Raw genomic sequence first — 16,834 nt, 5'->3', positions numbered from 1 at the left:
TTTCATAGCCCAGTTCACAGACCCCCGTCACTGCGTCTCTCTAGCTGATGGATGAGTGACTTGGCTCTACTTACACAGGGGGGAAATTTTTTGTGTGTGAAAGCAGAGCATATTAGATGCAAACACAATTTTGATTGTCAAGAAACGTCAAAGAGAGGAGCAAAAGGGAAGTAACATGGACCCAGACCCAAGCATGTGTTATGACCTGGTCAGCTTCTCACCCTCTGACACACAGACAAGCTCGGGCCAGTGGACGACGTCAGCCCTGGGTGTGCGGGAGTCTGTGTCCCACCCGTCCATCATTCCTGATCTGGTCTTAGCCCCGGTCCGTCCGGAGACGCTTCCTGACACCCACCGTGGGCCTGGACCTGCGTCTATCTTGACTACTGGCCCGCAGGGTCTCCCCACTTTCCTACATTCTCGGTACACGTCCCCTTTATTATAACATACTAAGGAATCTGACTTCCAAAGAACGGTCAGGCTTTCGTCCCAGCTCCTGGAACGTGACCCGTAAACCCGTGGAATTTCCCAAGTGACAGGCGTGTATTGGTTACTCAGGGTGAACCCTGATGGCCTAAGCTAATGAGGAGGCCTGTGTGAGCCCCTAGGTAGTTTCGTTTAATGCGGTGACTCAGGATGGCGGCTGGGCCCCTCTGCAAACACCAACCACGTGAATAGGGGGCTGGGGGTTCTCATCACGTGAGCTAGTCTGATCTCCGGGGTACGGAGTGCGGGCTACAGACTCGGACCAACCGTGAAGGCCCGCGATGGATCAATGGATCATGTCTACATACTGAAACCCTAATAGATACTCAGGACACCCTAGAATAATAACAACGGAGGTCCGTGACTGTCCAAAAGACACACACGCTTCCCAGACTTTGCCCTATTGAGTTTCTTTCTTCGGTCCTAATTTGTATCTAAACTGGTAGCACCATGGTCACCGTAAGTATAGGTCTTCCCTGAGTTCCGTGGGTCATCCTAGCAAATCACCAAACCTGAGGGAGGTTTTGGGGTCCCGCCCGTGACCGTGCACGTGGCACCCTCATTGAGGGTGGTTGTGTGAAGACGGCTGCCTCTGACACTAACCTGAACACGTCGTCCGATTCTCCATCCAACCCATGTCCGTGGTTCCCAAATCACGTGTGATGAAACTGCCCTGATCACACAACGAATCACCTAACTCAGCTCGGAAGCAGCTTACTTTGGGGGAAGTACGTGTTCGTGCATGTCTAGAAGGAGTTTTTTTTTTAAAAAAAAGGGGGTCCAGACGTTATGGTCAGCTCTCGATGCCATGGCCATTTTAGAAGAAAGTCGGGCGCGAGCTATATGTATAAACACGTCAACAAATGAACACGCGTCTGTGACTTAGCTGCCCCAGGAAAAACACCTTCGCTGGTAGCTGGATGTCTGAGATGGAGTGGGAGGGGGTGCGTTGGATTTTTCTTTCCGTGACCACACCGAGAATGCTTCCGGAAAAGGTGAGAGTGAATTTCATTTGCATAAAGCGGAGTAACCAGCTCTGAGGGAAAGGAAACTCGCATCCCCAAAATATGGAGACAGTCCATCCATGAGTGAGTCAGTGAGTCAGTGAGTCATGAGTGAGCATGCTGTTCGGGGGGTGGGGAGGGAATACAGACATGTGCTCTGTATTAAAAAAAAATGCTTTTGTTGTGATAATGTGCAAATATTATAAATATATATTCCAGAAACATAAATCACCAAATTTGCCATCGTAATCGTTTCTCAGTGTGCAATTCAGGGGCACTAATTACTTCTATGCTATTCCGCAAGCACCCCCCACTGTCTGGTGCCAGATAATTTTATTGCAGCAAGCCGAGAGGAAAAAGTGCCTGCTTTCTAAACATGTATTTAGAGAAAGGCTTGGGGGAATTGAGGGCAACTCATCTTTCTAAAAATGATGAAATCATTTGATTCCACTAGAGCCCAGTGCCTTAGGGAAGACAGGTGCCGTGCTTTCTTTCCTGTCATGCTCGGGCCCGTCCGACGTGGGTCGTGGGGACGCCTGGCTCTCAGACGTCCTTGTTCTGTGGATGGATAAACCAACGAACAAACGAATGAAAATTTGAAACGAACCGTAATCACGCGTGTCGGGCATCCCGGCATTTCAAGCGTCAGGCCCCTCAGAACGCGTTTTATAATCTCCGTGCCGTACTTTAGTCTTATTTTAAATAGCTTTAGCTGACATTATGGTCTGTTCCGGAACGCAGACAGAAGATTAACCCCTTAATTCTCTGCAGTGACCTCTGACGCTGCCCCCACACGCTTCCCCTTTCCGACTGCTGTGCATCTCAGAAGCAGCTGGGAAGCGAAACCCACGTCGGCTGCCAAAATCATTTGCTCCATTTCCTCACAATTGTTGTATATCTATTTTAGGAAAGAGCATGGCTTCTGAGTGTTAAAGAAAAAAAAAAACATGCGACGTCCACTGACCATGACATTGTTGAGCGTTTCTGCAGTTCTGGGAAATAATTAAGGGCTGTGACGCTTGGTGTCATTCGGTTTCTATCTCAGGCTGGAGGCGAGTGGTTGGCGTTCCAGGATTCCACGGGGGATACACAGCCGGAACCCCCCAAGGCGGCAGTGCCCCACAGAGCTTGTAGACGGCTGCAGTCCGAGGTGTGACACCGGTAAACGCCACCGACGCGACACACACAAATCCACAGCTGTGGCCCATGGACGTGGAAAGCAGCACCGTCTGTAACTGGCGCCCGGTTCAGTCTTCACGATAAACGCAGACTAACCGTCCGAAGGTTGTTGAGTTTGATTAGACAGGGACGCTGTGGGAGGGCTGCATGGGGACCCTTTCCGGGCTTTCATCAATTCTGTGCGCCCCGCCTTCCTTCCTTCTGTTTTCTTACACACTGACTGGGATCCTTTCCGTCCCATCTTCACCTGTGCACAAGACGTGAGAGCAGGACAAATCTCCCCTCCCCACCCCCGCATGGGAACTGTCACTGTTCTCTGAGGCATGGGCCACGTGCACCTCCACACGCAATCCCTCTGCTTCTCCGCCCGGCTCAGCCCGTGGTGGGGGGCTGTCCCACGTGGCCATATCAGCTTCTCCCAGGCTGTTAAAACGGATGGGATGTTTTCCTGCTAAGGATTCAGTTTATGTCTCCTTTCTCACCTGTGACCTTTGAGGGGTGGGGGGGTGGGAGGTTCTCTAAACTGAGAGAACGAGAATCCCAATGACTTGCAAAATATCTACTCTGCCTTGGCAATCGTTGCCTGAGTCTGAACCAGCCGGGGCAGGACCAGCTACAGAACTGGCAGGGACAAGTGTGGCACGCAGGGGACACCTGCCCAGACCAGAGAGAGCCCTTCAGGAGCTCAGGGTTGCCCTCCCACCAGCCGGCAAGGAAATGGCACCTCGGCCCCACAACGGCAAAGAAACGAGATTCTGCCCACGACGCAGACAAGCCTACAGACGGCCTCCTGCACACCGTCCCCAGTGGGTGGGCGGACATCTAGAGTTTGACCTTGTGAGACCTTGACCTGTATGTGAGATGGGGCAGGAGGAGAGGAGGGGTGTTCAGTCTCTCCTCATCCGTGAGCAGGCGTGGCTGGGCATCCATGGAAAATCTGCCTGTCGGTTTGCATTTTTGTACGGACAAACCAGAAATTCCACTTGTCCCAGGGGGAGGGGCATGGCGGGCCAGCACAGAGGTCACCCCCACTGCTCCCAGGCGGCGTCCCTTGCTCTGGGTCCTTCTGACTCTGAGAATGTGGGCCACAACGTCACATCCAACACACCAGGGCCTCTTACGGGAATCCTGTAGGGGGGAGAGGGGTGGCAGCTACTGGGAAACGCCTGATAACTCTTTGCTGGGCACAGCTAAGCAGATATGGAACACCTGGGAGATCCTGCCCACGCAGGGAAGCCTGCTACCCTGGTCTCGCCGGGGATTATGGACACACTTCCCAGTCTCACTTTCCTCACCTGTACACCACAGAGGGTTGCAAAGGCCAGAGGGACCCTTTGTAAGTGTGGGACAGAGCCCCAGAGAGCAGTTTCCAGGCTCTCGGCCTCACGTGGAAAGCTGCTGGCTCGGGTAGTAGATGGTCATGAACTGTGATTGGATGGCCGTCAGCTGTGGCTAGTTCCCCATCGGCTGTTACCTGTTAGCCATTAGCCACTGATATAACTGCCGGGGCTAAAGCAGCAAGCGAGGCTTGCAGTTAGTAACTGAGGTTCCTCGGCAGAGAAGTGGACGGCGGGTTGCGGACAGTGTGGCTCCTGCTTCCTGTGTCTCCATCCCATCCACCAGCGAGAATATAGTGGTATGACTGCCCTATCTATGGCTCCGTGGATGTTTCTGTTTGGCCTCACCGTGTCCTGCGTTCTTATGTGGGGAGCGGGAGCTGAGACCCCGCAGGCCGCCCCGCACGATACATGGCGCAGAGAGCAGGTTACGGTGCCGGCCAAAGCTCCCCGAAGGGCGGTGGAGCAGTTTGTGCGTATGAACACTCAGTCTCAGGAAGACCAGGAGGAGCAGCTGCCGGAGAGCTGGACCCCTGTGGAGGGGTGGGAACACGTGGACGGTTCCCCAACCAGCATAGGCCGGAGAAAGTGAAGGCCGTTGTGGCCCTGTGGGCTGGGAAGTGCTTGCTGAGGCCCTCAGCCCCTGGTTGGGAGGACTTGGAGCCCTCGCCCTGTGGAGACGGCACGCACTGTGGGGCTGGTGCACAGCCCTGGCAAATGACTGTGGACTATGGGGAATTGCCTTCCATCCCTGACTTAATGGACCGCTTGACTGTTTGCTTGGGAACGTACCACCATGCAGTGGAACCAGTGGATGTTTGCTTCCTGTGTCTTGACCGGCCGCCATCGAGAATATGTAAGCACCTTGCCTGTGAGCCATTATTGTTCTAGCACAGTGCCCTGAGAGGCCCTGGCTGTGCCCAGGAAGTCTGTCTGTGCCCAGAAAGACTGGCAGTGCCCTGAAAGCCCTGGCTGAGCCCAGGAAGTCTGGCTGTGCCCAGAAAGACAGGCGGTGCCCTGAGAAACCCTGGCTGTGCCCAGAGTGGCAGTGCCCTGAGAGGCCCCGCCTGTGTCCGGGGAGACTGGTGGTACCCTAAGAAGTCCAGGAAGTCTGGCTGTGCCCAGAAGGACTGGTGGTGCCCTGAGAAACCCTGGCTGTGTCCGGGAAGACGGGTGGTACCCTAAGAAGCCCAGGAAGTCTGGCTGTGCCCAGAAGGACTGGTGGTGCCCTGAGAAACCCTGGCTGTGTCCGGGGAGACTGGTGGTACCCTAAGAAGCCCAGGAAGTCTGGTTGTGCCCAGAAGGACTGGTGGTGCCCTGAGAAACCCTGGCTGTGTCCGGGAAGACGGGTGGTACCCTAAGAAGCCCGGGAAGTCTGGCCGTGCCCAGAAGGACTGGTAGTGCCCTGAGAAACCCTGGCTGTGTCCAGGGAGCCTGACTTTGTCCAGGATACTGCATTCACCTCCAGGCTCCTCGCACAGGGCCCTTTGCGGAAGACACTTGTCGCGTAGATTGTGAGGCGAGACCCTGGAGGGTGGAGTGTGGGGACAGAACCAGGAATGCAGTTTCCAGGCTCTTGGTCTCATGTGGAAAGGTGCTGGCGCAGGCAGTATGACTGCATGGCCATCAGCTGTGGCTAGTTGGCCGTCAGCTGTAACCAGTTAGCCATTGGCCACATACAACTGCCGTGGCTAAACTAGCAAGCGCGGACTGCAGTTACCACAGCGGGTTGCAGTTAGCAAGTGAGGTTGGTTGGCAGAGACAAATGGACGGCGGGTTGCGGATCGTGTGGCTCCTGCTTCCTGTGTCTCCAACCCAGCCACCAGCGGGACTATAGTGGTATGACTCCCCTATCTATGGCTCCGTGGGTGTGCCTTTTTGGCCTAGCCATATCCAGTGTTCTTGTGCGGGGCGCGGGACTAGAGACCCTGCATAGCACGCTGCATGCCAGGAAGCCAGCCTCAGGTGGGACCAGCACGTCTGTAGCGTATGGTCTTACATGGGCACTGCGGCCCACTCCAGGTGGCCTCAGCGGAAGAGCGCTGCCAGCACCCTGGGGGCGCCCCTAGTGCTGAGCTAGTTTCCTCTGCAGGCAGCTTGGTGGGTTTCCTTTTTATGGGGGTGGGGGTTAGGGTTCTGGGGGTCTGTGAAAGAGTGTGGGGTCCTGGGTTCTAGCAGGGGCAGCGGTCCTGGACCTTGGCAGGGTTTGGAGGCTCCCTGCTGGTGTGGGTGAGGGGTGCCGGTCTGGAGTCCAGTGGATGTTAAAACTGGGGGGGTGGTCCAAGGTCCCAGAAGGTATTGAGGTGCTTGTGGGGTCTGCAGTGCCCGGTTTGGGGACCACAAGGGGTCTGGTAGATCTCCAGGTGGTGTTTTGGGTTGGGGGGTCTGTGTGGGGCTTGATTGGGAGTCTGGACTGAGGTTCCAGCAGGGGTCTGGGTGGGGGTTTTGGACAAAAGTGTGGGGAGATGCGTGTGTGTGGGGGGGTCATAGCTGTAATCTATATCAGGGGCCTGCAGGTGTCCCAGTGAGAGTCTGGGTGGGGGGGTCCATAAGGGTCCTGGTGGGGATTTTCCAGTCCTGGCAAGGGTCCCTGCGGCCTCGGTGAGGAGCTGGGTGAGGGTCCATGGCCTGGGCAGGGGATGGTCTGTGGTCCCTGAGCAGTCCTTCAGATCCCGACGAGTTTCTGTCCTCCAGGCCAGGGTCCGGGTGGGGGTCCCCCAATAGAGCGTGTTCCTAGCCAAGGAGTGGTCCCGTCGTAGGGGGGGCTCGGGAGGGGGTGGGGCAAGAGCGTGGGTCCCATGGTCCCGGGTTGGGGTCGGTGGTAGGGGGCGAGTCTGGGCAGGGGCCCGTTACGAGGGTGTGGGGGGTCGGGGATGGAGCCCGGTGGTATGGGGCGTGTCCCCGTGGGGTGGGGGGTGGTGGTCCGTGGCCTGTGGGGTTGGAGGACCGAGGTCGTGCGGGTGGGTGGGGACAGTATCGTGGTCGGGGGCGGGGTCCAGTGGTAGGGGGCGTGTCCGGGGGGGTGGGGGGTGTCCATACCCTGGGGGGGGATTGGGGTGGGAGTAGTGCCGGGGTCGGGTCAGGTCCAGGCGGGGAGGGGGTTGGGGGGGTGGGGGAGGGGGGTGGTAACCCGGGTTCGGTCCAGGCGGGGCGGGGCGGGGTGGGGGGGCGGTAACCCGGGTCCGGTCCAGGCGAGTCGGGAGCGGGGCCCGGGCGGGGGCGGGCGGGGGCGGGGCCCGGGCGGGGGCGGGGCCCGGGCGGGGGCGGGTGGGGGCGGGGCCCGGGCGGGGGCGGGTGGGGGCGGGTCCCGGGCAGGGGCGGGTCCCGGGCAGGGGCGGGTCCCGGGCAGGGGCGGGTGGGGCGGGGCCGAGGCGCGTTTCCGCCGCCCTTGCCTCCGTCCGGCCCGCGAGTCCCTGGCAGGCGCGGAAGCGGTGGCGGCGGGGCAGCCATGTCGCTTTTGTCTGCGGCGCGGGCGGCCCTGCGCGTGTACGCGGCGGGCGCGGCAGTGATCGTGGCGCAGCTGCTGAGACGGTGCCTCGGGGGCTTCGTGGAGCCAGGTCAGCGCTGGGGACACGGGGTACGGGGCGGGTGGGGCGGTTGGGGGCCCCCCTCCGAGGCGTGGGGCGGCGGTTCGGGGTGCGCTGGGCCCGCGTGACCTTGACTCCAGGGCGCTCCGGGGAGAGGGGGCCGATCTGGGCGCCCGAGTGGGGGTCGTGCACCACCCACCCTGCGCACCGGGCGCCCGCCTGCCCTGGGCCCGGGTCTCGCCCCGGGAAGCCCCTACCACTGGCTGCTGCCCGGGACCCCTGGGGCCCAGCTCTCAGGCTGCTCTCCTGGCGCCGGGGGTGGGGTTGTGACCGAGCCCCGGGGCCTGGGTCCCCGCCTGGGTCGGGTACACGGGCCTAGCGCGCGCGGGGCCTGGGGGTGGCTTCTGCGGCCTTGGGGGGGCCAGGGAGGTCGGGGAGGGAGGCCACTTCCGTTCAGTGGCAACTTTGTTTCCCGTTAGAGACCCAGCGAGTCACCCCTCTCCAACTTCCCGGGATGAGGGCGCGTTCACGCTGCGAAACAGGCGGGGGAACCCCGACCCTGCCTGTGGGTGCACGTGCGCAGAATCGATCCGTAATTGCAGCTTTAGGAGGAAAACCCAGAACCTGTGAGCTTCGCTTTCCGTGCTGGTTGGCAGGGAGTCATCACGCAAGCATATGGGGACATAGGCGCATTTGACTAGTAGGGGAAAAAAATCAGTATTTCTGAAAACAAAGTATGCGGTGGGAAGCGCACTGGGTTACCTTGTAGCAAATCTGGTTACTGTCCGGCCTGAGGACACAGCCGCATATTTCACACTGTAGCCCCCGGGAAACGCCGCGGAGAGCCTGGGGTGAAATGAAAGCGAAGGCCAATCGCATCTATTGTTGTGAAAATACTTCCGAATTCCTCTATTATTCCCGGGAAGGGGCGTTCCTGGGTCACACTGCAGCCCTGAGCGGAAGTTGGTATTTTTGAGGGAGCTCCACCTTCCGAATCTCCACCCAGGCAGAGAAGTCCTTAAGTTTGATGGGAGCTAAGCTTTCAGTTTTGTGCTAAACTGAATGCTGGTGGTTTCCAACACAGTGACAGCGATTAGAACGGGAGAGAGAGTGGGGTACGACCCAGCCTGTACCCGGGGCTTGGGAGGCGAGCACGTGCCGTTTATGTAAAACCGTTTTTAGTCCGCTGAGGTGACATGGGTTAGTGACATTAAATTTCAGGAGTACAACATTATAATTCAATGTCTGTCTACTCCGTGGCGTGCTCACCACCCAAAGAATAGTTTCCATCCGTTTCCATGTATTGGACCCCCTTTATGCAAGTTGTCCACCCCCCGCCCCTCCCCCCTCCCCTCCCCCTCCCCTCCCCCTCCCCTCCCCCTCCCCTCCCCCTCCCTCCTCCCCCTCTCCCCTCCCCCACCCCCTTCTTATCAGTCCCCACACAATCTTTTGTAAACAGTGAAGAACATGTAAAGTTGGGGAAAACCTTGGGTTTTGTGTCCGTTTTCAGACGGGTTCTGCTCACCTGCCTGGGAGCCCAGCCCATCTCCGTGTTTATTAACACTGAGAGCTTGTGTGGCCTTTCTGCTTGTTGATTAAAAAAAAAAAAAGACAAGTCCAGGGTCTGGCAACGGAATCGTTGTTACGTGTACTCCAGAGAGGGTCATTTTCTATGATGGTGAATGTCACTAGTCAGTCGGCTTCCCCCGAGCCGGCCAGGACCTGTCTGTTGGGTCAGACGTAATTTTAGATACTGGACGAAGAGTGTCTTTCCCGTTTGTCTGCTGGTGGCCGGCGTCCCAGGTGGCACTGGTCTTCTGCCTTTTAACCTGTCTCCGATTGGCTCCTCTGTGGACTTCACCCTTGAACTTTGGACAGAGACGTCCGGTCACCCATGGCAGATTGACAGTAGCTTAAGTTTGTTCTCATGGGGGAAACTGAGTCTGCTCCTAGACGCTTCATAAAGCGGGCCACGTGTGGCAGGCATCCACGTGATTCCACTGAGCCTGTGTGAAGGAAGGGGAGGAAGAAGGTACTCAGTGTACCTCGCCCCGGAATGGCAGCTTTTCTTGAAATGTGTTCTGCCTTGGTAAAGACGGTGGACAAGCAAATTAAGAGTTCTGATGAGAGAGTCCAATTTCTAAAACCTTTGCGTTCCTAAGACTGTATCCAGGCGGCCCCCACAGAGGCGGGTCTTTTGGTCAACATTTTAAAATACGTGGTTTAATTGGTGCACCGAATATCCCAACGTGACATCGAAACTCAGACATTGGCCTAAAAACGGCTGAAAATTATGCCACGGAAGCCTCTACCTGCCACGGTGAACAGAGGTATTGTGTATTACCACTTAAATTTCTCTGATGCATGCGTGAGTTGTGAAAAGGCGAGGGAGTTGACGAGTGTGTTTTGAGAGTCCATTTCATGGAGTGCAAAGGATTTTCCTGAATTCTTTGGTAAATAGGAAAATGAACTGTAAATGCTGCACTGGACAGTGAATATCCAGCCCAAAATATGTCAGCTATTTCAGGAGGGATCCTAGTTTTCAAATGATAGGGTTTTTAAAAACTCATAAGGAGAAAGTGAATTCTTGTTAGTTTTGTGCACCTGTGAGCAGGTGTGACCAGTGGCTGCAGGAAGGTGAAATCATTTTCAAATTTCATGATCTCAGGGTTCCTTGACTCTTAAAAATGAGGACCCCCCCGCCCGCCATGAGCTTTTCTTGATGGGGCGTTTCCCTATCCATATTTGCTCTAATTGGAAACTCACACAGACATTGAAAACTATTTTGAAAATACTTAAAACTGTATCTAAAATAACAATAACAAGGTGTTCTCGTGTTACTGCCAGAAACGTCATGTTTTCACAGACAAAACATCTCTCTTCTCCAAAATGAAAAAACACACAAAATCTCGGGGTGGGGGACAGTGGCCTGTGTGTTTGGGTGTTGGCTCTCCTGAATGACAAGGTGCATGGCGGGGATGGGGGAGGTAGTTCCCCAGTCGGCTGTTCGTTCTGTCTCTGGTGATTTGTTTTCTTGGTCCAAGTGCACGGAGAAAGCCCGGGAGCTCCTACAGCCATGAGAAAGGGACCTTGGACGGGTCTTGGGGACAGTCCCCCTGAGATGCTGGGACTGCCCTGTAAGAAGGGCCTGGTGACAGGCGACTCTGGGAAATCCTTAATCCATGATCCTGATGCTGAAAAGAAAGCAGGTGTCAGTGTCCCGGGGCTGCCACGGCAATGACCACAATGCAGGGGTTAAAACAATGGAAACGTATCCTTGTCTGGAGACCAGGAGTCTGAGGTCAGCTGTCCCAGGGCCACGTTTCCTCCGGAGGCCCCAGGGGACGGTCCCTCCTGCCCCTTCCAGCTCCTGGGGGCTCCAGGCGTCCCCGGGCTGGTGGCCGCCTCCCTCCCATCTCTGCCTCCATCTCCACGTGGCATCTCCTCTGTGTCTGTGTCCCTCCTCTTCTGTCTCTGATGAGGACACTGTCATTGGGTTCAGGGCCCCCTGATCCAGGACGACCTCACCTCAGACCCCTCACTCGGTCCCATCTGCACAGACTCTGTTTACAAATAACGCCAAGCTTCTGGGTTCTAGGAGGACACATTTTTGGGGGGACACTGTGCATTCCACTATAATTGCTATCAAGATTGGGCTCTGCACAGATTCCCAACACTCAGGAAATGCCTGGGGGGTACAATTTCTTATTTAACCCCCTGAGTGATGTGTACTACGGTTCGAAAGCTTGCACACATAATAGACACCTTTCAAAAAAACCCAGCTGCCCTTTTGGTCGCCCCAGCCCTGATGGGTGAGTCAGAGGGACGGGGTGTGGGGCCGTCAGCGACAGGCAACGCAGGGAGCTGGCTCCCGGGTCGTGAAAACCTGGCTCAGAGGGGGTGGTGCCTTGTATCTATGCACAGGAAATGTGGCTTTCTGCACTCAGGCGTGACTGTCCACGGGGACACCTCAAGATGTTCCAGAATCGGGAAATCCATGTTACCCCAATATGCTTACAGATCACGGATGGGTCTGTGCTCCTCATAGAGGACGTTCCAAACGGCGTCATTTTCAAACGTGACATTGGACTGAAAAAATGTTTTAGTGCCTCTTAAGCTAACTCGAAGGCCGCTTGGGTGGGCCACGTTACGATCTCGTTTTTGCTGCTGTGATGCGTTTGAGGAACCTCAGGTGGCGAGTGGCTTGTGACGAGGTGTCAGGTCGTGGTGGGTCTTGGGCTGGCAGGGTGCTTGTCAATGCAGTGTCCCCAGAGACGGCCTGCCTGGCGCTGCTGCTGGGTGGGTGGCCCTCCTAGGATGGGCAGCCACTGAGGTGAGGAGAGAGCTGTGAGCAGTACAAAGACAGTCAAAGAAACACGTGTCTTCAGACGTGTGGAGTCGCCCCGTGTGTAGGACTGACCTGGACGGAAGCACGTGCCCATGTGTCCGATGCTCCCTTCCACTTTGCCAAAGCCACGGACGGCCAGGAAAGGCTGCCCGTGGGGTCCCTCTGCCTTGTGTGTCAAAGCCCAGCTGCTGGCGCCGCCCATCCACTCTTCGCCGTCTGCCTGCCTGGGTCCCTTCTCATGCTGTTTGTCTCACTGCTTCTCAGCAGGTGGTCACGATTGAGTGGCACGCTGCCGGCCAGCCCCGGCGCAGACACCGTGATGGAGGCCAAAGGCCTGGACGGCTCCCCGACGGACCTCAAGCTGGTGGCCCACCCCCGTGCCAAGAGCAAAGTGTGGAAGTATTTCGGCTTTGACACCAACGCCGAGGGCTGTATCCTGCAGTGGAAGAAAATCTACTGCCGTATTTGCATGGCTCAGATCGCCTACTCCGGGAACACGTCCAATCTCTCCTACCACCTGGAGAAGAACCACCCCGACGAGTTCTGCGAGTTCATCAAAAGCAACACCGAGCAGATGCGGGAGGCCTTCGCCTCGGCCTTCTCCAAGCTGAAGCCTGAGGCCTCGCAGCCCGCTGCCCAGGACCCGCTGGCCGCCAAGGCCACCCACAGCCACGACAGTAAGAGGCAGCAGGAGCTGACGGCCGCCGTCCTCGGCCTCATCTGCGACGGGCTGTACCCCGCCTCCATCGTGGACGAGCCCACCTTCCGGGTCCTGCTGAAGACGGCCGAGCCCCGCTACGAGCTGCCCAGCAGGAAATACCTGTGCACCAAGGCCATCCCGGAGAAGTACGGGGCTGTCCGCGAGGCGGTGCTGAAGGAGCTCGCCGACGCGGCCTGGTGTGGCATCTCCACCGACCTGTGGAGGAGCGAGAACCAGAACAGGACCTACGTCACGCTGGCCGCCCACTTCCTGGGCGGCGGGTCCCCCGGCTCCCTCACCGTGACCTCGCGGTGCCTGAAGACGTTCGAGGTGCCCGAAGAGAACGCGGCCGAGACCATCACCCGAGTGCTGTACGAGGCCTTCATCGAGTGGGGCGTGAACGCCAAGGTGTCAGGGGCCACGACGGACTGCGGCAGGGACATCGTGAAGGCCTGTTCCCTGCTGGACATCTCGGTGCACATGCCGTGCTTGGGCCACTCTTTCAACGCCGGCATCCGGCAGGCCTTCCAGCTGCCCAAGCTGGGCGGGCTCCTGGCACGCTGCCGCAAGCTGGTGGACTACTTCCAGCAGTCCGCGGTGGCCATGTACATGCTGTACGAGAAGCAGAAGCAGGAACACGTGGGCCATTGCATGCTGGTCAGCGACCGCGTGTCCTGGTGGGGCAGCACGCTGGCCATGCTGCAGCGACTCAAGGAGCAGCAGTTTGTCATTGCCGGCGTGCTGGTGGAGGACAGCAACAATCACCACCTCATGCTGGAGGCGGCCGAGTGGGCCACCGTGGAGGGGCTGGTGGAGCTGCTGCAGCCCTTCAAGCAAGTGGCGGACATGCTGTCGGCCTCCAAGCACCCCACCATCAGCATGGTGAAACCTCTGCTGCACATGCTTCTCAACAGCACGCTCAACATCAAGGAGACGGACTCCAAGGAGATCAGCATGGCCAAAGAGGTGATCGCCAAGGAGCTCGCCAAGACCTACCAGCAGGCGCCCGAGGTGGACATGTTTCTCAACGTGGCCACCTTCCTGGACCCGCGCTACAAGAGGCTGCCCTTCTTGTCGGCCTTCGAGAGGCAGCAGGTGGAGAACCGGGTGGTGCAGGAGGCCAAGGGTCTCCTGGACAAGATCAAGGACGGCACCTACCGGCCGCCCGACGAGAAGCTGTACGCGCTGCCCGAGGAGCCCCCGGTGAAGAAGCTGGTGGTGGCGTCCACGCCGCCCGCGCCCGCCAGCGTCATCAACGAGATGCTGGCCGAGATCTTCTGCCCCACGGGGGGCGTGGAGGACCAGGAGGAGTGGCAGGCGCAGGTGCTGGAGGAACTGAGCAACTTCAAGTCGCAGAAGGTCCTGGGGCTCCACGAGGACCCCCTCAAGTGGTGGTCGGACCGCCTGGCGCTGTTTCCCGTGCTGCCGCAGCTGCTGCGCAAGTACTGGTGCGTGGCGGCCACGCGCGTCTGCGCCGAGCGCCTCTTCGGCTCCTCCGCCAACGTGGTCAGCGCCAAGCGCAACCGCCTGGCCCCCGCGCACGTGGACGAGCAGGTCTTCCTGTACGAGAACGCGCGTGGTGGGGCGGAGGCCGAGCCCGAGGACGAGGACGAGGGCGAGTGGGGCCTGGACCACGAGCAGGTCTTCCCGCTGGGGGACGCCGTCCACGCCGGCTTGTTCGGCCTCCGAGACGGCGCCTTCCTGTAGCGCGCGCCCTGGGCCACGGCGCTGGGGGTCGCGCATGGCTGTGCAGACCGCCCCTCCCCCACCCCACCCCCGTGGGTGGTGGCGCAGTGACAGACAGATGGGGTTTTGGGGGGGAAGTGGGGAGCCCGCAGGAGGCCAGAGGGCGTCCCCCTGGGAGTCCACTGTGTCCCTGCAAAAGGGAAGTGAATGACCTGTGACAGGTCCCCATGGCCGCCTTCAGCGCCTACCTGCGGATCACAGGTGCCAAGTCCCCAGTGGGGGTAGAGAGGGAGGCACGGGGCGCTTCCCCAGTTATTAATTCCACTCGCGCGCCCTTCACGGTGTCCGCCGAGGGTCTGCGGTCACTCCGGGAAAAGTGGCTACTTAGGGGACACACTTGTGTCCCGTCCTCGCTCCCAGCCGCCCTTCCCCCAGCACCACCGGGGAGGGTGGGGTGGGGTGGGGGGGCGCCAGTGGGGTGTGTGGGGAAGGAAGACGTGTTTACATTTTACTCTAAGTGGCACCCTTGTCTCTGGGAAGCTTGTGAGACGTCCTTGAGCCTAAAAGCCCTGCTTTCAAGAAGGACAACTGTTACAGTCTGGGAAAGATGTTCAAAAAGAGCCCGCCGTGCAAACACTTATTAAAAACCAGAAAAAGAGGTGTTAGCGTCTTCTGTTTTCAGCGGTGTGAAGTCTCGTCTGTCCCCTCGCCAGAGTCCAGGCGGTGGGCGCCCTTCTTCTGAGCCATTTAGCTGGGGGGGGGGGGGGGGGGGGGGCCTGAGCCTATTCCTTTGGTGTCTGCCCTTAATGGGTCCAGTTTCCCCAGAATCACTTTGTTTGGGGGTGAGCACAAGACCCCTTGTTGGAAGGCCTGCTTTCAGCACAAGGAGCCCCACCGTGCCCACCACCGGCCTGATTGAGATTTGGTGATGGCAGCGCTTCTTGAGTTTCCTTTTCAGCTCAACACCACGGGCACAATCGATTTTAAAATATCCCCACGGATAATTTTACTGCACGGGGGTCCTTGTGGGTGGCTTTGGCTGTTTGGGGACACGGCAAGGCAGTTTCCTTCCCTCACCAGGTTTTATTTTTTATTTTTTTTTAAAGCCTCTGCCTTTCTTTCAGAGGTACAGCCCCCCGTCTTTGATCCTGTGTGCCTGTTCAGATAGTAGGTGTGGTTTAGACACGGCTGGTCTCAGCTACGGGGTAGTAACGTGCCCAACTCCCAATGTATCCTTGAATCATGGAGGGTTAAGCCGGGAATCACTCTATGTTAATGGCTGGTGACTTTTTGGGGCTTTGAGCTACACAGAGTTTGATCTGTATGTTACCGGCCATGTATGTTTTTAGGAAGTCACGTGTGGAACAAAGCAGCTTAGTCCGTCTTTCTCCTCGAAGGAAGGTGATTCCGTGACTACTTTAAGAACCTCAGCTCTGACTGTTCCCAGGAAAGGGTGGCCAGGTGGGTACAAGTGGCACCAGCTTTGAGACTCGTCCCCTCTCTGCTCCCAGATTGGACAAACAGACCCAGGGAGACAGGTCCCAGTTTCCTGGACTTTTGTAGCAGCACAAACATTCTGTCTACAGTCCTGTCTACATTCCTTGACCTCCCTGACTTTCCGTCACTCACGGTGAAAAAAGGGTGTCACTGGAGCCAGCCGTCTGTCTCTTCCTTTTTCTTAATCCCGTGTGTGGCCAGCCCTCCTCCTGGGTCATGTGTTTTTTCTTCACGCTTTATAGTTTGTCTTTCAGTCAACCCGAGAAATAAATAAATTCTTGATTTATCTGTCAGACGTGGGTCCATAACGCTAGCACTTGGAGTGAATTGGCCCACCACGCCGGAGGTGTTTTGTTTTTATTGTTTAAGAGACTTTTCCAGGACACTAGGAGTTGGGTGTAGTTACGAAGTGAATGGTGTATAGACATGGGCCTTTCTGAGTGGGGAGCGGGCACCCTTTACAAGGGCATCTGGCTTTTCTCCATCCTCTCTCCCTTTTCCTCTCCTTTCTTAAGAAAACAGGGTTCCCCAGAGAAAGACACACACGGCCAGCCTCAGACCTGCCTTTTCTCTGAGTATTCCTGGTTGATTTTTCCTGGGTGGTGGTGGATGGGTCAGAGAGGGGAGGGGGATAATTAAAATCTTTAATTTTTGTACCCAAACATTTTGAATTTCAATGGGCTGATTGTCAGTCCTGACACCCCCGCAACTCCCTGGTCTCCGTTTTCATTAAGTGAAACATGTTCACTTAAAAACACCTTTCGAAATGACAGGCGGCCAGCGTTTATCTGAGATCCATGAGAATAGCTATTCGGGAAGCACTGACTCAGGCAGAAGCCCAGGCAGTGTTCCGATGGGGACACAAAGGCCAGGGGTGTTTATGACAAAGGGAGGGGACAGTGACATCACAGAAGGAAGACGTTGCTATTGGTGCAGATGACGTGACACAGGGACGCTGATGCTAAACAGTGTTTTTAATTTTCAGCCCAGAGGCATCCGTCCTGGAGTCACGACACCTGCTTTCTTATTGTCTTTGCAAACAGCTCTTTGGGACACCAGGCTGCTAAGGC

The 16,834-nt window shown here is 57.3% G+C and overlaps 2 protein-coding genes across 4 annotated transcripts in view; both read left to right on the top strand.

Annotated features, from left to right (window-relative positions):
* The first annotated feature begins 7,429 nt into the window (after positions 1-7,429).
* On the top strand, positions 7,430-14,925 carry ZBED1 (zinc finger BED-type containing 1). Of its 2 annotated transcripts, none has more exons than XM_074324325.2 (2): positions 7,430-7,563; positions 12,146-14,925. In XM_074324325.2, the coding sequence occupies exon 2, from the start codon at positions 12,201-12,203 to the stop codon at positions 14,286-14,288; it is 2,088 nt and encodes a 695-aa protein (XP_074180426.1). In that variant the 5' UTR covers positions 7,430-7,563; positions 12,146-12,200; the 3' UTR covers positions 14,289-14,925. The 2 variants fall into 2 exon arrangements, with proteins under 2 accessions (XP_074180426.1, XP_074180427.1); XM_074324326.2 differs by having other exon boundaries at positions 7,432-7,563; positions 12,149-14,925.
* The window catches only part of DHRSX (dehydrogenase/reductase X-linked), a 101,774-nt gene continuing 92,369 nt past the window's right edge, over positions 7,430-16,834 (top strand). For both annotated transcript variants that reach the window (XM_088795229.1, XM_088795228.1), the window contains exon 1: positions 7,430-7,563. In XM_088795229.1, the coding sequence (XP_088651355.1) occupies positions 7,455-7,563 (109 nt within the window). In that variant the 5' untranslated portion in view covers positions 7,430-7,454. The remainder of the gene's footprint in view (positions 7,564-16,834) is intronic.

This window comes from Rhinolophus sinicus, chromosome 18 (assembly GCF_057876585.1).
Source record: "Rhinolophus sinicus isolate RSI-liver-muscle chromosome 18, RSI-T2T, whole genome shotgun sequence".
Classification (NCBI taxonomy): domain Eukaryota; kingdom Metazoa; phylum Chordata; class Mammalia; order Chiroptera; family Rhinolophidae; genus Rhinolophus; species Rhinolophus sinicus.
This window is presented reverse-complemented; position numbering and strand designations above follow the sequence as displayed.